The following is a 21465-nucleotide window of genomic DNA, read 5'->3' as shown; positions in this document are numbered from 1 at the left end:
ACAGAAGTGTACTAATGGAAGTATGTGATTTAAGCTTTTTAACGTAGGTTTTATGGTATTTTTTCTGTTTATTTTTTAAATCAAAATGTTAAAAATGGTCAGAATTAACTGTTGGGCTCAGCCTTATTTATGTATCTACCTGTTTGTTTGTTTGTTTGTTTGTTTGTTTTTTGTTTGTGTGCCCCCTTGACCTTTAGACATATCCATAGAAGTCTTCCTTCATCTCCACAGGCTCCTCCCATGCGTACCACACATTTCCGACAGCCCTGAACGCAGCATGACGCGTGGGCGCGGATGACCGAACCTCTGCTGTACGTGCGGAGAGCTGCTGTCGCCGTGGAGGACTGAAGCGAGAGCACAGCCTTGTTGCCAGGCACGTCCCCGGACCTTCAGGACACATTGGAGAACCAGGACCGGCTCAGTCTGAAGCTGAAGGAGATTTAAGCTGCTGCAGCCGCTCTGTGTTCACTTTTAACTGTAGCTGTGAGACCCGAGAGGACCTGGCTACCTACAGGCTGTCAAGTTCGAGTCTTTAAAGGTGTGTTTGTGCCTCCGATCATAAAGTAGGATGTTTATTTAACACCTGTATCCAACAGCAGGCCACAATAGATTCAATTCAAGTTAAAGCTGTGGGGGAATGAGATTGCAGCATGCTGTAACATGATGTTCAAGGTTGCTGCCTGCTGCATGATGTCTATGGGAGCTCATTTTTCAGCAGCAGTGCAGGAACTTTATCTATCCTGGGTGTGTGTTGTGTCCACCAGCCAGCTGCTACTTTGCCAACTTGCACAACATTTCCTTACAGTGGCACAAATTGCTCTCACCAGTGACATAAATGTTTATTGCTTTTGCATGCTTATGCTCACCATGTGTTGCTCAGTAAATATTTAAGCAATAAAATGTGAAAATAAATATATTCTGATTGACTTCAGTTGTAAACATGTGTTGGAGACGTCATGGTACAGCCACATCTGAGATAGCATAACATCCTGACACATGGCACTAGGCTCAGAGTGGTGCAGCCATGATGGCTTGTTGTAAACACCTACTAACATGGCTGCCTCAGATTAACTCCAAACTCTCTCTCTCTTTCTCTCTCTGTGTGTGGCTCTACTTTGCACTCTCTGCCCGCTCACACTCCTGACCCCGCTCATGCCAACAGCAGACACCATGGAGGATGACCTGATGTTCAGCATGGAGGAGGAGAGCAGCGCCAAGAGGCCCCCTGTCCAACGCAGCGCCTTCAACCAGCGGGCCTCCTCCCTCAGCGATGCCAACGCCACCGACGAGGATGAGGACGAGGACCACGTCATCTGCCCCATCCTGGACGACTCCTTAAAAGAAATCTGTCACTACCTGAAGAATCTGGCTCACGAGCGGCAGCTGTCGAACTCACTTCCCAAGACCAACTTTTTGTTCAAGGTGAGCCGCTGCCTTGGCAACGTGATGCCAAATGGACAGTGGAGGGGAAAGCATCAGCGTATAATGCAATCAAGTGCTGGTTAGCATTTAGTGTTGTGATCACGCACCATCATAAACAGTTCTGTAATCCCATGAGAACAGCTCTTTGCCTTATATGGATGCCTGCCTGTGCGTGCCTGCACACACGTACTATGTGTGTGTGTGTGTGTGTGTTTACTGGAGCAGCCACCTCTAAAGTACACTCTCTCTAGAGAACAGGAAGTACCAGAGAGTGGCGTTCACCACATGTGATCACGCTGCATGTAAACACGTCCCTCGCTGCTCAGACTCTTTGCATCAGCAGTGAGCCGAGCCACACAAGGGCTGGATTCAGTGTCGTCAGAGCTGCTGTGCACCAGCCAACTGCTGGCATGAATAGGCATTTAGTGTTTGTGTGGTGTTGCTGTCACGTATTTGATGCTTTTGTAAATGTCAGATATTTTGTTCTTTGTTTGCTGATGAAAAGCCGTCCGCTTTCTTTACCTTTCTACATAGAGCGAAACAGAAACTGTGGCACAACCTCGATCATACAAGGTTTTGTCTGAGAGCGCACGGGTATGTTCAGATCAAATTATATCTTCTCTGACCGCCTCCCTTCTCCCCACTCGCTCTGTAATTTACTGTCCTTTTCCTTTCCTTGTTTTTTTTTTTTTTACTTTTGTAGCAGCATACTTTCCACTTACTCTCATTTCCTCCGCCTCCCTTTGTGACTGATGTTTCCCGATCAATACACTCTCCCTCCTTCACTCTGTATTCCTGCACTGTATTTCAATTCACACTACAAAATGTTGTACTGGTATTTCACAAAACAACATTGAGAAGTTTGCATATGTTCCCGGAGGACATGTGCAAATTCTTTCGACTTTTGGTTTCAGGAAGCTATTTTTTATTATGGAAACTGCTGCTGCTGAAAAAATTTGTTTTAGAAAATGACACAAATCCTACAAAGATGTTGTAGATGGAACTCTGAGCTTGGCTGTGCCGTTCCAGGCTGCGACATTTGATCCCAAAGTCTTGTGACCGAGTTGGACACTTGTGTAGGTGGACACAGTCTGTCATGGGGTGTGTCGTCCGCTATCCGTCACAAGCAGACACGACACTGTCACTTAAAACCACAACGTTCATGCTTCCCTTAATGTAAATCCTTTGCTCTAAATATGAGCATGTCTAGAAGGCCTGCAGCACAGAGAGCAGCGGTGGACGAGGGAGACGTGCTGCTGTGGAGCTCTGCCTTTTGGTTTGGGTTACTGGTGCAGGGTTGGATTACCAGTGACATTTGATTGATGGGGCCTTCGGAGAAAGTTATTTTTTTTAAAGATGGCGCAGCTGCAGATGGCCGTGAAACATCACATGGTGATCTCTTTAGTTATGGAAAGTTATTACGGAATAAGAGACCCTGGTCGACCCCCAGATAAAACCCTGTTCCAAAAAAAAGTTAGAACACTGTGTAAACTGTAAATAAAAATAGAACGCTATGATTTGCAAATCCGTTTGACATATATCATTTGAATACAGTCCAAAACAAGATACACTCACTGGCCACTTTATTAGGTACACCTTGCTAGTACCAGGTTGGAGCCCCTTTTTAATTCTTGCTGTCATAGATTCAACAAGGTGCTGGAAACATTCCTCAGAGATGTTGGTCCATATTGACATGATGACATCACACAGTTGCTGCAGATTTTAATTCTGTTTTTATGTTTTACACAGCGTCCCAGCTTTTTTTGCAGTCATGATCATAACAGATTTATCGTGAGACCTGAAACCTCTGCATTTATTGGTTATTTTAAGTGAGATTCCCACGTCACTTCAATGATTGTGTGCTTTTTATTTCCTTGCATGTGCTGAAGCTTTTTGTGTTTTCCCTTCTTCCTTAACTTTTCTTTCCTGCATGTTTTTACAAACTCAAGACGTGATCCCAGTTTACTTTGGCATGCCTCTGAGTTTTATTGATTGTAAACTTGCCTATCCGTGAGCTGATTAACTCCCTGAAGAATGAGGGGAAGCTGTTCTGTGCAGAAACTGTGAAATTTAATTTGCTCAATTAGTGAGAACAATACAGGCACTTAGAGGGAGAAAGGGCTGTACAGAGAGCACAAAAAATCTTGGAATGGCTTTATTGTACAAATTGAATGTCAGGTTTGTTGCACTGGACAGCCTCCTCTCTTTCTTCTACACTCGTCTCTGTGGAAAAAGGCTTTTCCTTTCTATTTGCAGAAAGTCAAATCTGCTGGCTAATAAGCTGTGTTTGTTCATTGTGACAGGAGACATGGAAACATGCCATCGAAAAGGCCAAAGCCATGCCCGACCCGTGGGCACAGTTTCATCTGGAGGACATCGAGACTGAACCCTGCATTCGTTACAGGTACGAATAACTCGGTGTGGCTGTGAATGAAGAGTGATTTAGCGGGGGATTTAGTGGCACTAGTGGTGAGGATTGCAGATTGCAACCAGCTAAAACTTCTCCCGGTTATAATTCATTCAGTGTTCATTGTTCAGGAGTTTTTAACGGGAGCCAAATTATCCGCAGAGGTCTCTTCCTCTCCAAAACAAACGGACATGGTGATGCAAACCAGTAAAAACACTGAAGCAGTTTCATGTTAAAAAAATCAGTGTTTTTCCAACGCTCTCATCTAAGTACGTAGTTGATATGAACACACAAATGTCCCTATCTAGAGCCAGTGTTTGGTTTGTCTGTTCTGGACTATTGTAGAAACATGGCGGTCTGCGTGGACAAGGACTAGCTCCAGAATATAAATGGCTCATTCTCAGGGTGCTTTCAGACCTAGAGTTGTGTTGCTTTGGTCTGAATCAGGAACGAATGTTGTTTCAAAGTTGTATAATTGCCTAGAGTTGGTTCGTGTTCTCAGGGCAGCATTTACAAGCAGACCGGATCAAATGCCTTGCGCAGGAAAGCTGCTCTTGATTGGTCAGAATCTCCATGTGGGAAAAATCCAGGAAGTAAAGCAAACGTTGAAGAAGAGTACACTTGCAAGATAAATGTGACACTTTCTAATGTCACAATGGAGGGACAACTACGCAGGTTGATTTTAGCGCTGCTCATCGTGGACTATATTGCTGTCATTGTTCATTTTAGTCAAACCATACAGTTTGAAAACGAGGCGCGGCTCCAACTAGAAAACAATGTTTTGATGCATTGGATGTGCTGAATGTGCATATTAAGGCAGTGCAGGAGGAGGTGCACATTAATAATCCTCCAGGACTGTAACATGCTCATGTTTAACCCAAACAATGTGTCATGTGACTGCAGTTGGTTCACATCCAGGTCACAACACATTGGTTTGTAACTGGACCAAGACCACCTCTTCAAGAAGGTCTTGGTCCAGATGTTTTGGTGCACACCTGAGTGCGATCGCTGTGTTCACACCTGCCCAAACAAACCGCACTTAGAGGGCAAACAAACTTGAGTTTGATTGAACCGAACCAAACTGGGCAGGTCCTAAAGGTCCTAAATCCTACACACTGGACCTGTAAGCGTCCCAGTAAGCCATGCCATTGATTGGGCCAGCATGCTTGATATAGATTACGTTTTGGGCTGGGAAACCAAAACAATCAGCTGAAAGATGCTAAAACACTCCACTGTGGTGCTAAAAGCTCTACACTGTGCAGAGAGACTGCAGAGCTGGGTGATACATCTCTGGGGTTTCACTCACTACTACACTTACACAGTCATCTGACCCCTTGTTAATCTAAAAATATTTTTAAGACTGTCAATAAAGCATAAATATAAGATATATATTAGTACTCGCTCTGAAACATTCCCACACTGATATCAGCCTGCAGTGGTCTTGAACTTTCATTGACATGGCAGTGGGTTTCACAGGCGGCTCATATCTGGGTCAGTGGTGCTAATCTTAACTGTTGACAAACATCACTCCCCTTTCACTGGGAACATTGACGCCCCTTTGCCCACCCAGTTTTTTTTTTTTAATCTCATAACACAGGAGGGGCGGTTGAGTGTGCGCCCAGATATTAAAAACCAACATGGCAGCTGGCTACAGAAGCGCACACACCTCCCGCAGAGCTCTCATACGTGGGCAGCGTTATATAAAGGCAGCCACACATAGATGAAGGGGGTGTGGGCAGAAAAGCAGCAGGACAATGAATTCCTTTGCCTCTGTGTGTGTGTGTGTGTGTGTGTGTGTGTGTGTGTGTGCGTGTGCGCTAGGCCTGTTACGCAACAATCTGTACAGGACTGGACTTGGCCCTAGAGAGAGGAGGGGTTGTCAGGAGCTGGGATTCGCCCTCGTGTTCTCCTTTCGTGTGCTAATTTTACCCGCGTGTAACCTTATTCGTCCTTCCCTCTCTTAAGGCCCCCTGTAGCCTGAACTAGAAGGAATGACGGTACACGGTGTTCTCAGGCCGAAGCGATGTGTTGGCAGAGGAGATTTTGGATGGGGAACAGAGTGGTGCTCTTGTTTGAGTGGTGGAGGAACGGCTAATGCTGAGTTTCTAGTTTAGATTTCAGCTGTGAAGACTTGGAGCTGCACGTACGGTTCATGCAGTATTCATTAACTCAGGGAAACCCGCCCCGCCCAGCCAAACAGACACACTGACCCAGACATACAGCATGTGCACATACATTCATATCGCTGTGTTTACTGTGTGAGCTTTTCCCTGATTACAATTCCTTTAATCCACAAAGAAATGGGTGCAGGCATAATGGGTTGTCTTTGGAAAGAGGACACACAGCTTCTCTTGTCATTTCTCTGTCATTGTTTTTCTCCATAGAGAGGAAGTGACATGCTTTAGTGCCTCCATGATAAGAAGTGACAATGAGCTTTGACAGATGAACTCTCTCGCAGAGGGCAAAGAGTAACTTGGCCAAAGTGATCCGGACTGGAGGGTTTCTGCGCTCCTTTAGTCGCTGAAGTCGACTCAAAAGAGAAGAAAGAGTCCAGGCCACCAGCTCAGTGTTGTAGACCATCCAGTGTGGGTGATTTCTGCTTGAAACGAGACGCTGTTTTAAAGAGCTGCGGCTTCGAAATTTTGATGGATATTGAGCTGCAACTAAAGATATTTTGTCTTTTTTTAATTTTGTCTTCATGGCTATAAAAAGTCATAAAAACAATGAGAAATTGCCATCATCATTTTCCAATTTTCCCAGAGCTCTAGCGTACATCTGCTGATTTCTTTATCTTGTACAACCAATTAGGGCTGGGCGATATGAGATCCATCTCATGCTCCATTCTACCCTCACTCGTGAACAAGACCTTGAGATAGTTGAACTCCTTTGCTTGGGGCAGTAACTTACTCCCAGCCTAAAGGGGGCAATCCACCGGTTTCCAGCAGAGAACCATCGCCTCAGACTTGGAGGTGCTGACTTTCATCCCAACCTCTTCATACTCAGCTGCACACCACCTCAGTGCATGCTGGAGGTCACGGTGTGATGAAGCCAACAGAACCACATCATCTGCAAAAAGCAGAGACGCAATTCTGAGGTTCCCAAAAAAGTCTGCTACTAAATTCTGCGTCATGTTTCACTCTGTAGAAGTCTGATTTATTAAGTCAGCGGTGCCAAACCGTTGATCCATCTCACACTGCATTCTACCCTCACTCTTGAACAAGACCCCGAGATACTTGAACTCCTTCGCTTGAGGTAGCAACTCTACCCCAAAACGGAGGGGTAATCTGCCGGCAAAGCTAAAGATGTTCAATAAAAACAGTGTTTAAAAAAGGAGTACCAGCCAATCACAGCAGAGTAGGGTGTTCTTCGGTTGTATAAAACTGGGTAGTTGGCTACCTAAAATTATGTGTCCAAGCCTGGGCTACTAATTGAAGTTTTACAGGAATTCACTTTCCCTCTTCGCAGGTACAATGCCATCACAGGAGACTGGGCTGAAGACCAGATCTACATCAAGATGGGTGCCCAGGTATGACTGCTCTCTAAATTATTTATTGTTCTGCCAGTATTTTAAAGAATGTTTCTAATGTCTCGTCTTATTTATTTCCCACAGCCATTTGGGAAAGGGGCCATGAGGGAGTGCTTCCGAACGTAAGTTGAAATATTTCTCCTCATTCATCAGTTCTCTTCCAGCGGTTATTGCCCTCGGGTTCTAGTATCAGTGTAAACAAGTCAGAGTGCGCCTCTCGTAGGCTATAAGTGGTGCAGGTCCACATTCCTCGCATGTCTCTCTCCGACTCTGGAGAATTGCTGCAGACAAATCCAGTAGTTTCAGACCCAAAGATGGTACAAGAGTATCACACTGAACCACCTCTGTGGAGTCTTCTGTGATGCCACTGAGTTTTTAACCCATTTGATTCCCTGGATGTTTACTGTTTGGGGTAAAATTGAATTTAAGCGTATGGTGTTTGACGGCTGCGCTGTGTTTCGGCTTCTGCATGAGGTTGCAGAATGAAAGAGAAAGGGATAATAGTCTGGTTGTTCATGTGTAATCCTCAGCTATGTGGGAAATGTAGAGGAGAGGCATCCATCAGTCCCACCACTTCAACTTCAACAGAAGCCCTAAGTAAAAAAAAATCCACCCTGACAAAAACCAGAGCATGAAAACAATTCCCCGTGCTCCTGCAAGTTAAAAAAAGAACATCTCTACATCTGTGGTGTGTTGTTGCTGTCGTACAGCAGTTCCAGTTGATGCTATAATCAAAAATGGCTTCAGTTCTGTATGAAGTTTCCTAGCTGTGGGTTTACTGTGAGTATATTTAGATGTAACTGAAATGCTGCTGACTGCTGTAACATCTGATTTCCCTCCAGGAAGAAGTTGTCCAATTTCTCACACAGCAGCAACTGGAAGTCAGCGAGTAATTATGTGAGCAAGCGTTACATGGAGACGGTGGACAGAAGTGTTTACTTTGAGGACGTCAGGCTGCAAATGGAAGCCAAGCTCTGGGGAGAGGAGTACAACCGCCACCGACCTCCCAAACAGGTACAGGAGGAACATTTACAGTACACTGATGTGCTGACGAGTTCACAGGACAGACAGTCACTGACAGGTCTGTACTTCGTGTGTGTGTGTGTGTGTGTGTGTGTGTGTGTGTGTTGTTTACCTCTCTCTGATCCTCAGGTGGACATCATGCAGATGTGTGTGATAGAGATGACAGAACGACCAGGTAAACCTCTCTTCCACCTGGAGCATTACATCGAGGGCAAATACATTAAATACAACTCCAACTCTGGCTTTGTGAAGGACAGCAACATCCGACTCACTCCGCAGGTGAAGCAACATCACCTTTTGTTGTTAATACATGATAAAGGTAATAATCACTTCATAGATATAATTTATTTTGTATCCACCAGGCCTTTAGTCACTTTACGTTTGAGCGTTCGGGCCACCAGCTGATCGTGGTGGACATCCAAGGAGTGGGAGATCTCTACACTGACCCTCAGATCCACACAGAGCAGGGGACTGACTTTGGAGACGGAAATCTCGGTACAGTTCCCTTTTGATACTGACAAACTGCTTCTCGATGGTTACAAGTTATTTAGGAGGCTCCATCTTGATCATGCCTGTGTTCCAGGTGTGCGAGGCATGGCACTGTTCTTCCACTCCCACCTGTGTAACAAGATCTGCAAGAGTATGGGCTTGACACCTTTTGACCTTTCCCCTGCGGAGAGGTCCCAGCTGGATTGCACCAACAAACTTCTTGTAATTTTGACATTTTATTAATAATAAATACAGTGTCAGCCAGGGCCAGAAATCAGCTGTGGGTCAGGGTAAAAACAGTTCACAAAATTATGATAATAATAAAAAAATAAAAGAAAAAAATGTCCCTGAGAATCCCCTAAGATTTATTGCATTTCATGTTGTTCACAGTTGCCATATTTAGGCATTAATGTGGCTGCTGTGTCATATGGAGGACAAAAATAACATAAGCATCAATAAATATAAATAAATACATAAATAAATATGTAATAAATAAATCTAAAACAAAATACAGGAATACATAAATAAATGAATAACTGTATAAATAAATCTATAACAAACTACAGAAATAAATTAATAAATAAACAAATATTTAATATATAAATAAATCTGTGACAAAATACTCGAATAAATAAATATGAAAAGAAATTAAATCTATAACAAAATACAGGAATAGATAAATATGAAAATAAATAAATCTATAACAAACTACAGAAATAAATTAATAAATAAACAAATATTTAATATATAAATAAATCTGTAACAAAATACTGTAATAAATAAATATGAAAAGAAATTAAATCTATAACAAAATACAGGAATAGATTAATATGACAATAAATAAATACATTTATAACAAATTACAGGAATAAATGAATAAATAAATATGTAATAAAAAAATGATAACAAAATACAGGAATAAATAAATAGATATGTAATAAATAAATCTATAACAAAATACAGGAATAAATAAATGCTGAAATAAATACAGAAATAAATAAATGTAGCTGAACAAATATGTATAATAAATGTAAGATATTTATTCATTTTTGTTCTGTTTAATTTATCTGTTTATATATTCCTGTATTTATTTATTTATTTATACATTTATTTATTCATTTATTGATTCTTAAGGGGTTTTTTTTGTCCTCCATAGTCCCCTGGCTTTGGGATCTTATTTCCTGTAAGATCATTTGTTTTTTAAAACAACTGAGTATGCAGCCTAAAATAGTATAAAAAAGTAGGATAAAGAGCATGCTGTATTATGATTTTAACATAAAATAAATCTTATTGATAGAATTGCAGTCATGCCATAGTTTCCCAGAGCTGGTACCTTTCCTTTTCTCCTGTGAGTACTCACTTTCTAACTCAGTAGCAGGATTAACATGAGAAGGATGCGTTGACCTTATCTTTGGTATATACTGGTTGTTTTGTTGCTGTTTCCTCAAGATAGATTGATCTCTTTTTATTTCAGAAGTCAGCCAAGACGATGCTGAGGGGCTGCGAGGAGGCCTGCTCTCCTCGCGTTCGCACTATGTCATGGGGCCGGGCACCTCCACTGTTATCCCGCCTGTCTGAGACGTCCTCTGTGGACGAGAACATGAGTGACTCGGACTCCATCCCCTGCTCCCCTCTCACAATGCCCTGCTCTCCGCTAGCTTTATCTGGATCTGTGGGAAAGTCCTCCATGGGTACATCCATGAACATTATTGTTACATGCTGCACGTTCATAACAGTATATTTGAACGTAGTGAAGCGTGGTGTCCGCATTGACAATAGTTGTGTATAATTTCTGCATTTTACAGGCTCATCTTTCACTGGGATGTACGAACATGAGAGACTCAACAACCACAACACAGGTGAACACAAGGTGAGCAAAGAAATCTGTGTATGCAACTTAAAACAGCACAGAAAAGTGACGCTGTGTCACATTTAGCCAAATATTCTCCCATGACCAGATTGTTGCAGTTAAGTCACACCTCAGGTCCATGTTGAGTCCCAGGAGCTCCATGTTTGCTAATATCATGTCCCAAATCTATTTTTTTTTGTCTTTTTATATTATGTTTTTTATCTTTAAAATACAAAATGCATGTATTTCATATTGTCGACAGATCAGATGGAACAAACAGCAAACAAAACCACAACCTCTGTGGCAGGTGTCATGAATTGCCACGATGAAAACCATAAAATAGAGACACTAGAACTGGAAATATAATATTGGATCACATTAATGAAAGACGTTTTTCAGATTGTTTTATAAGTCTTGTCTCTTTGAATTTCTTAAAAGCTGAGCAGCTGCAGTTTGAACCAGCTGATGGTGTTTTATTTGGCTTAAACCCTGAATACAATGAACTGCAATAATAAATATGACCTCCTCAGTATCAGCGTGAGACAGGAAGGTCTTGATTGTTGAGATGCTCCTCAGCTCGAGGAAACATGTTTGAACTTTGAGCATCAGAATCTGCCACGAGTCACTTTGCTGATTTATTTCATTTATGTTTGTCTATAGGAACCTGACAGCGGCGGGGACAGTGGCTACCCCAGCGAGAGGAGGAGTGAAGGCGACCCAAGTGACCACGTAGACGGGGTAAGGATTTCAATCTGACTTTTGTTTGGATTTAATTTTGGCCAGAAAAAAATGTCCAGGATTTTAAAAATGAGTTGATAACCTTGAGATAAACCATGCCAGAAATGTATTTGTGTATGTCTGACATTTACTAAGTTATGGAGGGCGAAAATTGACTTAAAGGGATGGTTTGCCAATTTTTAACCAGGTCTGCGTCACTGCTGTGTGGGGATTGAGTGCAGATGGACAGTGTTAAGGTGCCCCTCTTGCCACCAGCTCCCGGAGCTCCCCGCCCATCAGCTAGCCAAAATCTGCTATAACATGTCCTTCGTGACGTTAAACGATGCATTTATTGTCAGCTGGTGGATTATTTGCTCGAGGGCCGCCTCAACAGCGTCCATCTGCACACGCTCCCTACACCGCTGTGACACAGACCTGGTTGAAAATGGGCAAAGTATCCCGAAATAAATGTAAAACTTAAAACAGAAATAAATAAATGAAGAAAGTGAACAGAAATGTAAAAATAAATTTGAGATATTTTTTTATTCAAGTCCTGTTTAACCATGGACTTTTATTAATTAATTAATTAATTAATTAATTTACTATTTATAGTTATATTAGTTAATTATATTTAAGCATTTACTTATTTTATTTTAATTATTTATTTCCGCACTTGTATATTTATTCCTGTTCAGTATTTATTTTTACTTTTTATGCTTAAGTCTTCTTTTGTCCTCCATACCAAGTGTAAGATAAGATATTTAAGATATGCTATAGCTTGTCTGAATAATGTAATTGTGTCCACATTAGATTTACAAGAAGAAATACATTTTTGAGCTGAGGTGTTTTTTTTAAAAAACATTTTTAAGACACATTTATCAGTATATTCTGGTTTTTTATCCTATGCCGGGTTCACACTACACGATATCAGCCTGATTATAGCCCGACGCAACGACGTACAGTGTCGGCTCGGATCACGTTGAGTGTTGTACGCGGTAATCCATTGTTTCATCTCGTGTAGTGTGTCATGGCTGTCGACAACGGACGCCAAATCTGGGATGCCTCAGGACATTCCAACAGAAAGTTTAGCATGTTTGATTTTTGTTTTTGTCATTTACAACTTCTACCGTCACAGCCATCACTTTGACCAATAGGAACACCGAGCGATCTGCTGCTGTGGAAAACTGTACGGCAACAACACCACAATCTTTTTGATATTTCCTCCATGGATGTTAAAAATGATGGGGTGAAACAACAGAGGCACTTCAGCAATCTGCTGAGTACTGCCATTAGCATCAAGCTAGCAAAGAATGTTGTTTCTTCATAATGGTTATAAAGTAATAAAATTAAAAAATAGTGGTGGGGCTTTTACTCACCACAACTGCAGAGGCTACCAGCTTCATTTGAAATAGACTACATTAGAAATGGGACGATATTTATTATTCCCTCTGTATTTTTATATTTTTACTTTTCATAATGTTAATGTGTTGCACTGTCAATTCAAGCTCAACACTTCCTGTATCCATTTAAAATCAAAAGCCTCTTATAAATTTGATTGAGAGAATTACATTCTTAAAACGTTAGCGAGTTAGCTTGCTAAGTAGGTAGGCTATGCTAGAAACTAAGCTTGCTAATAGGCTAAAATGTTAGTGAGTTAGCTTGCTAAGTAGATAGGCTATGCTAGCAAGTAAGCTTGCTAATAGGCTAAAATGTTAGTGAGTTAGCTTGCTAAGTAGATAGGCTATGCTAGCAAGTAAGCTTGCTAATAGGCTAAAATGTTAGCGAGTTAGCTTGCCAAGTAGGCGGGCTATGCACAACATTATCTAGGGTGACCATATTTTGATTTCCAAAAAAGAGGACACTCGGCCGGCCACGACATAGCCTATTTAAATGATCCTCGCAGTTTACTCAAAGATGCCTTATAATTTTAATATATTTAAAATTTATATGTATGGATAGAAAATTCAGTTATATTACAAAATAATATCTCTCAAAGACAGAAATTCAGATAGGCCCCAATAGGGGACACATACACACAAGAGTATGGCGATCCGAGCCCGACGGTACCCGACAGGTCGGGCCGGGTTTGGTCAAAAATGTAGCTATAAATTGTATTCGGGCTCGGGTTGGATTCAGTCAGCTTTCAGTGAAAATGTAGTGTAAAAATAAATAAAATCCTATTGTCTGTCCTGTTTATTGCTTGGGCACTCTTATTTACGTGACAGCACCTGAACATAACACACACACACACACACACACACACACACATTGGCTGTTTATTTCTACCCCTCTCCTCTCGCTGGAAGTCTCGGACCTTCCACCACCCGCCTGCCTCCGCCTTGATTAAACGCTGAAAATAAAATAAAAGAGAGAGATAGGTTTTTCCTATTTTATCTTATTTTGTTTTATTTCTCCCTCTCGTCTCGCTAGAAGCGTCGGACCTCCCGCCTCCCGCTCCCATCTCAAACACGGGCTGAGCACCCACAGCGCACGCCCGGCCTGTTAAATACCCTGTAACCGTAACAACTGTGCTTTGGTCATTAAATAATGTCGGGCTCGGTTCGGGTTCGGACAGAAATATGCGGCCCGTGCCGCACTCACACACACACACACACACACACACACAAACACACGGAAAACCGGACATTATCATCAGTTTCTAAAAACCCCCCAGACGCCCCGGACGGGACGTGAAAAGTGGACATGTCCGGGCAAAAGAGGACGTTTGGTCAGCCTAACATTATCCTTACTCTTAATGTTTATTAACAAAATTTTAGCCTATTGGCAAGCGTACTTGTTAGTTGTTAGCGAGAATTCCTTCCTTTTTATTGTTAAACATTTGTAGGAACTTGTTGTGGAGGATTCAGTGACTTGCGTAGTTTGCGTACGGTACTTCAAATCTAGCTCCTGCCATCTGGTGGCACTTATTATGTTACTACAACAACATTTCGGCTGGGACATGAACGACACAGTGACTGAAATAATAGTAATGATAATACAAATAAGACAAGAATAACCCAATGACATCACACACGTCGTGAAAGATGACCAGTGTGTAGTTTGTCATGTCTGTCAACCAAGTCACGGCACAATTTTATGACTCCACCATCGCCTAATCTGACATAGTGACTGTCGGAACAGACAAAAACGTTGTGTAGCGTGAACCATGCATTAAACAAACATGTTTTTTTGTAACGATTATTAAACCCTGACATGTTGGACTTCTCTTGTGACTGTAGTTCCCTCTCCTCTGTCCTTCAGTCCTGTCAGTAGCTGTTAGTCTGTTAACATTTCCTGCTCTCCACTTTCACCCTGACTGTCTTATGAATGCATGTTGTATCATCACGTAGGCCCATCACCGCAACCAAAGACATTACTCTGAGTCGGATGAGGACAGTGTCAGACGGGTAAACAAACATAGAGACAACAGTGTGTGAACGTTGTAATCATCATCAACATCATCACTCCTCGTCCTTGCCCTTCCTCACTTTGTCTATCCCCTGTCTTCTCATCACTGGATAACAATAGTTGTTCCTCACATTTCCTCTAATTCAGCTCCTCCTACTCTCTGTGTTCCCTCATTAGAGGAAGATGGTAGCTCCTCCAAGAGTCTCTGCAAACTTAGATTGTATCAAAGCTGACAACGACGGGGTGATTACTTGCATGGCGGCTCATAAAGCCAGCTGTTTCCCTGCTGTCTGCTGCTATAAAGCTTCAGCAAGCATGATTCTAAGGTTAATTTGATTACACAAGCTGCCGCTGTTCCCACGTCCACTACTCTTTTAATTTCAGAGGGACAGAAAACAGTCGGAAAAGGCAAACTACAAACAAATAAAAAACCACATTTGGAACTGAAACACCATCTCCCTCTGATTCACCAACGCCGCCATCTTGCTAATAATGATACATCTGTGTGTGTGCTGCTGTTTACATGCTTGAGGTGATTTTTCCATATGGGATGTGCTCCTCCAGCTCTGAGCCAAAAGCTAATCAATCTGCACCATTTATCAGTTTAACTGATAGCGGACTCTTCTGGAGGGGTACACCCCCGACAGTGTGATTTGTCAACTTGCACTTGATTAACCTGCATCGTATGATTGTTTTCTGATTGTTGTGGTGAAGAGCAGGTGGTGACAATCTCCCTCCATCATTCTTTCTCCTTCCTGTATATCTCCACCGTCTTTTTTCCACTCAGATGACGGAGGAGAATTGGAGCTTCTTCCATTCGTCTCGTGCTCACGTCCACCGATCCTCCTGTGTGGCCACTGAGGTGGAGCGGATCAACACCCTGCTGCAGAAGAAGATTGGCCAGTCGATTCTCGGAAAGGTAAAGCACACTGGCTGATAGATAGATAGATAGATAGATAGATAGATAGATAGATAGATAGATAGATAGATACTCAGATAGATAGATAGATACTCAGATAGATAGATAGATAGATAGATAGATACTCAGATAGATAGATAGATAGATAGATACTCAGATAGATAGATAGATAGATACTCAGATAGATAGATACTCAGATAGATAGATAGATAGATAGATAGATACTCAGATAGATAGATAGATAGATACTCAGATAGATAGATAGATAGATACTCAGATAGATAGATACTCAGATAGATAGATAGATAGATAGATACTCAGATAGATAGATAGATACTCAGACAGATAGATAGATAGATACTCAGATAGATAGATACTCAGATAGATAGATAGATAGATAGATAGATAGATAGATAGATAGATAGATAGATACTCAGATAGATAGATACTCAGACAGATAGATACTCAGATAGATAGATACTCAGACAGATAGATACTCAGATAGATAGATAGATAGATACTCAGATAGATAGATAGATACTCAGACAGATAGATAGATAGATACTCAGATAGATAGATAGATAGATAGATAGATAGATAGATAGATAGATAGATAGATAGATAGATAGATAGATACTCAGATAGATAGATACTCAGATAGATAGATACTCAGATAGATACTCAGATAGATACTCAGATAGATAGATAGATAGATAGATAGATAGATACTCAGACAGATAGATACTCAGATAGATAGATACTCAGACAGATAGATAGATAGATAGATAGATAGATAGATAGATAGATAGATACTCAGACAGATAGATAGATAGATAGATAGATAGATAGATAGATAGATAGATAGATAGATAGATAGATACTCAGACAGATAGATACTCAGACAGATAGATAGATAGATACTCAGACAGATAGATAGATAGATACTCAGACAGATAGATAGATAGATACTCAGACAGATAGATAGATAGAAAGATACTCAGACAGATAGATAGATAGATAGAAAGATACTCAGACAGATAGATAGATAGGTAGGTGGATAGGTAGGAGAGTAGGTAGGTAGATGGATAGGTAGGTAGGAAGCTAGGTGGGTAGATGGATAGATAGGTAAATAGGTAGGTAGGTAGGTAGATGGATGGATAGATAGGTAGGTAGGTAGGTAGGTGGATGGATGGATGGATGGATGGATAGGTAGGTAGATGGATAGATAGATAAATAGGTAGGTTGGTAGGTGGATGGATGGATGGATAGATAGGTAGGTAGATGGATAGGCAGGTAGGAAGGTAGGTAGGTAGATGGATAGATAGATAAATAGGTAGGTTGGTAGGTGGATGGATGGATGGATGGATGGATAGGTAGGTAGATGGATAGATAGGTAGGTAGATGGATAGGTAGATGGATAGGTAGGTAGGTAGGTAGAGGTAACAGTTATTGCACAAAGTCTATTAAGGCACTGTGGGTGGGTAAGGTGGGGGGTGGCAGTTCTTTGGTGTTGGTAGTGTGTGTGTGTGTGTGTGTGTGTGTGTGTGTGGATGTTGCCCACTGTGACATGCACCTATAGATAATTAACTTGCGCACAAAAAATAACAAATATCCCTTATCAGGACTTTAGCTTTCTGTACAATCCACCTGTTGCTGTAGACAGCTGGTTTTCAACGTTAGATTCCTTTTCTAAAAATATATTCTCGCTGTCCTTCCTCCTCAATCAGGTCCACCTGGCGATGGTGCGCTACCACGAGGCAGGTCGTTTCTGTGAGAGGGACGAGCAGTGGGATCAGGACTCGGCCATGCTGCACCTGGAGAGAGCCGCTCTGTGCGGAGAGCTGGAGGCCATCATAGCCTTGGGACAGTGCTGTATGCAGCTGCCTCATCACATACTGCCTGACGTAGAGCTGGAGGTACCACACAGTTTATTTAGCCCTTTGGTTTTGTACAGCGTGATCGCGCTCGTGTTCTAATATGTGGTGTTGTTGGCAGGATAACGCAGGAAACAGGATGAAAGGGTTCAAGTATTTGTTGCTGGCTGCTGAGGCTGGTGACAGATCTTCTATGATCACAGTGGCCAGAGCCTTTGATACTGGGATCAATCTGTCAGCTGACAGGTCAGTGGAGGTTATTATTACTATATCTAACCTGTGGAAGTTTGTCTGTGGGTAAAGATACTCCTGGTCCAACAGTCATGATAATACTGCCCCCTACAGGAATTTCTAGACACATTCATTAAGGACGCAAGATACTTTTGATGCTAGTGTTTTTGCATTATTTTTTAATTAACATTATTATTATGGATTATCCAGGAAGCAGGACTGGGAGGAGGCGATTCATTGGTATGACAGTGCATTGAACATGACCGACTATGACGAGGGGGGAGAGTTCGATGGGACGCAGGACGAGCCTCGCTACCTGCTGCTGGCCAGAGAGGCAGAGATGTTCCAAGAGGGAGGACACAACCTCAAAGCAGACCCACAGAGAGCAGGTACGGCTCCATGCTGGCTGTACAGACCTCACCGTGTATATCCTTAAGGAAAATCTGCCCCGTGGAGGCTTGAGATACGTTTGTAGGTTGCTTCTCAAAGCACTGCTGCAGCATTATCCATGTGTCCATTAATGATGCATACGTCCAGTATCTTTCCAAAAACTTCCCACAACATGGCTAAATACACTCTTTGTGTCTCATGCTCCAGCCTCCTTATTATGGACGACGGAAAAGACTTAAGCATTAAAAAAATGAATAAATGAATGTATAAATAACACAGGAATAAGTAAATAGAAGAATTAATAAATACATAATAAATGTGGGTGAACAAAATTTGTGGAAATAAATTCAAGATTTTAATTTTTAATTGATTATTTTTAATTATTTTTCCTACATATACCTAATATTTATAATTAGGATTTTTTATTTGTCGAGTTTGATTTTATAACCTATGGATACATTTCCGCTTGTTTGTTTTTAACTGCATCTTCTAAGGTGTCTGAGTGCTTTGAAAGGTGCCTATAAATTCAATGCATTATTCTTCTTATTATTGTTATTATCATCATCATCATCATTATTATTATTGTTATTATTATTATTATTATTATTATAGAATATCATTATAATAATATTAATATTCTATAATAATAATAATTCTATCTAATAATTCTTAATTCTTTAATTTTTAATTTTATGTAAGCATTTATTTAGTATTTATTTATTTGTTCCTGTATTTACTTATACATTTATTTATTATATATTATACTGAAGTCAGTTTTCATCCTCCATACCTCTGAAGCTCTGCTGGAAAAAGTGAATTTAGCAATTTTTTGCAATGCTAATTTACCAGTTGCAGCACTCAGCCCCAAGTCCATTCATTCTTACTGAAGACACAAATATTTAAGACTGATTAAAAACATATAGTTAGGTATTTTTAATAGTAAACAAACGTGAGTAAATTGTGAATTTGCATTTGGGGCTATTTTCAGCTGCAGATTAATCCAAATTTGATGCTGTATTGAGTTGTTTTGGGAAAAAGTGAAGTATCACCAGACCTACCAACTGGATTTATTTGCTGATTCTGTTTTATTTAAATTAATTAATGTGTTAGTTAATGCAGATAATTGTCTTTGCCCGTGTCCTAACCTCTCCTACTATCCCTCCCTGCAGGCGATCTGTTTACAGAGGCAGCAGAAGCTGCTATGGAGGCCATGAAAGGTCGACTGGCCAACCAGTACTACATGAAAGCTGAGGAAGCCTGGGCGCTAATGGAGGAATAATTCTGGACATTTTTATTATAAATCAAAAGCCACGGGAGTTCATGTGTCTGACTGATATAGCCAGGCCAGTTTACATATTTTTTTATTACAGGTTTTTTGCCAATGGTGCTGTGTGTGCATGTGTGTGTCTCTCCTCTTTAATTTCCTGTCTCTGACCCACTTTTTGACAAAGTCAATGTGGTTGTATGAAAGAGAAAGCCTGACCTATCAAAACTAAGAAAATAGTTTACTTTCTTTGCCCTCAAAGTTACGTTGGAGGAATGTATATATAAAAAAAATGGCTCAAGTATGAAGCTATTAAATAAAGTTTGCTTTTTATCGGTAAATATTTGTCATTATTCCCTCCTGGATTTTCTCTCTAGGAGACAAAAGCTCTGTCATTAAAGATCTGTTCCTGTTGAGTCGCTTCAAATAACAATAAAACTTTAAGCTATTGATTATTACCCTGGAGCTCTCAGAGGTGAGGTCGCATCTTTGGATGTTATATAGCAGATAGTTTTCTTTATAAACATGCTGTGTGGCACAACAAATTCATCTCAAAACCAAAATTCAACCACAACACTTCACACATCTCTGTGTCAATTCTAACTTTGAAAATGTGTAAACTCTGTCACTCATAACCTGATAACCTAAAAACAGAATGAACATGCTATCATACAGTAATGCTGTAGAAACACGTAAATGTCCTTTGTTCAATACGTCTTATTTTGTCATTTTTACACATTAATTCCAAAATGCACCACATGAAACTCAAGCACTTCATTAAAGGTTCAATGTGTAGGATTTAGTGGCATCTAGTGGTGAGGTTGCAGAATTGAAACTTCTGTGTGCTAAGCCTGTAGGAGAACTACAGTAGTGGTCACGAAAAATGCAAATTACCTTACCAGTGTTTGGTTTGTCTGTTCTGGGCTACTGTAGAACAACTTGGTCGACTCTGTAGGAGACGACCCGCACCATATGCAGATACAAACAGCTCATTCTAGGGTAACAAAAACAACAATTCTTATTTTTAGGTGGTTATAAACAAATGAACATGGATGGATTACTGAATGAAATTTCAGGCATAGCCCACGGGAACCAAAATTTCAGGGCCCCTCGGCCCCTCACCTGCAAAATGTCACGAGATACAATGAATCAACGCAGAAGAAATGTTGAAAACAGGAGGCACCTATGACGTCTTCTAGTTCTGATGGATTTTATTCGGGTAAGTCGATTTGTTTAAATATTTTGACGTTATGTTCAATGGTTGCTGATGAGTTTACGCTTGTCCAACCATCTGTTGTTTGTATAGCCTACATTCCAATTGCACAGTAACAAATTGTTTTCCAAATTTGCTGAAGTTGCTGACTTTGCAAGGTTTCAAATTTCTGGCCTGTTCCAATACCCACACTTCCCTTGAAATACCCACTTGCACTTGGTTGTGCATGTTCACGTTTAGGCTAGTGGTGTCCCAAAACAATTGAGGTAGTGGAAGTGGTTTCCAAGACTTAAAACCCGCCCTAGATTCCAAGGGAGCCCCAACCCACACTTACAACAAAGTGGAAGATGAACTCAGCAACTTCGGAAAGTTTTGGAAAACAATTTGTTGCTGTACGAATGGAAAGTAGGCTACACAGACAACAGATGGTTGGACTAGCGTAAACTCAACAGCAACTCGGTTGAACACAGCGTCAAAATATTTAAACAAATCGACTTACCTGAACAAAATCGATCAGAACTAGAAGACGTCGTAGGCGCCTCCTGTTTTCAGCATTTCTACTCTGTTGATTCATCAGACGGATAAGAATAAACATAGCACACGCCACAACACAAGCGCTGGAGCCAGCATTTTCATTGCGTCGCTACTACGCGTGACGTATGCCTGCACATCGGCCACGCCGATTTGCATGAAGTGGTGTCTCATTTCTAAGGGGAAGATCTCTACCCTAATA

At 41.1% G+C, this 21465-nt stretch overlaps 1 protein-coding gene and 1 long non-coding RNA gene across 8 annotated transcripts in view; one reads left to right on the top strand and one right to left on the bottom strand.

Moving 5' to 3' along the window:
- Positions 1-7288, bottom strand: part of LOC125881175 (uncharacterized) — a 261696-nt gene extending 254408 nt beyond the window's left edge. The window contains exon 1 of the long non-coding RNA XR_007448209.1: positions 4451-7288. This is a non-coding gene — a long non-coding RNA (uncharacterized LOC125881175). The remainder of the gene's footprint in view (positions 1-4450) is intronic.
- On the top strand, positions 274-19860 carry eef2k (eukaryotic elongation factor 2 kinase). Of its 7 annotated transcripts, none has more exons than XM_049564046.1 (20): positions 274-538; positions 1166-1422; positions 1957-2016; positions 3726-3826; positions 7295-7355; positions 7440-7477; positions 8198-8369; positions 8508-8657; positions 8741-8873; positions 8962-9089; positions 10342-10558; positions 10673-10737; positions 11377-11454; positions 14784-14840; positions 15019-15084; positions 15629-15760; positions 17488-17676; positions 17756-17880; positions 18076-18254; positions 19425-19860. In XM_049564046.1, the coding sequence occupies exons 2-20, from the start codon at positions 1171-1173 to the stop codon at positions 19532-19534; spliced, it is 2313 nt and encodes a 770-aa protein (XP_049420003.1). In that variant the 5' UTR covers positions 274-538; positions 1166-1170; the 3' UTR covers positions 19535-19860. The 7 variants fall into 7 exon arrangements, with proteins under 7 accessions (XP_049420003.1, XP_049420002.1, XP_049420006.1 ...); XM_049564045.1 differs by having other exon boundaries at positions 1163-1422; XM_049564049.1 differs by lacking the exon at positions 15019-15084 and having other exon boundaries at positions 1163-1422.
- The last annotated feature ends 1605 nt before the right edge of the window (positions 19861-21465 follow it).

The sequence above is a fragment of the Epinephelus fuscoguttatus genome, linkage group LG20 (assembly GCF_011397635.1).
Source record: "Epinephelus fuscoguttatus linkage group LG20, E.fuscoguttatus.final_Chr_v1".
Taxonomy (NCBI): domain Eukaryota; kingdom Metazoa; phylum Chordata; class Actinopteri; order Perciformes; family Serranidae; genus Epinephelus; species Epinephelus fuscoguttatus.
This window is presented reverse-complemented; position numbering and strand designations above follow the sequence as displayed.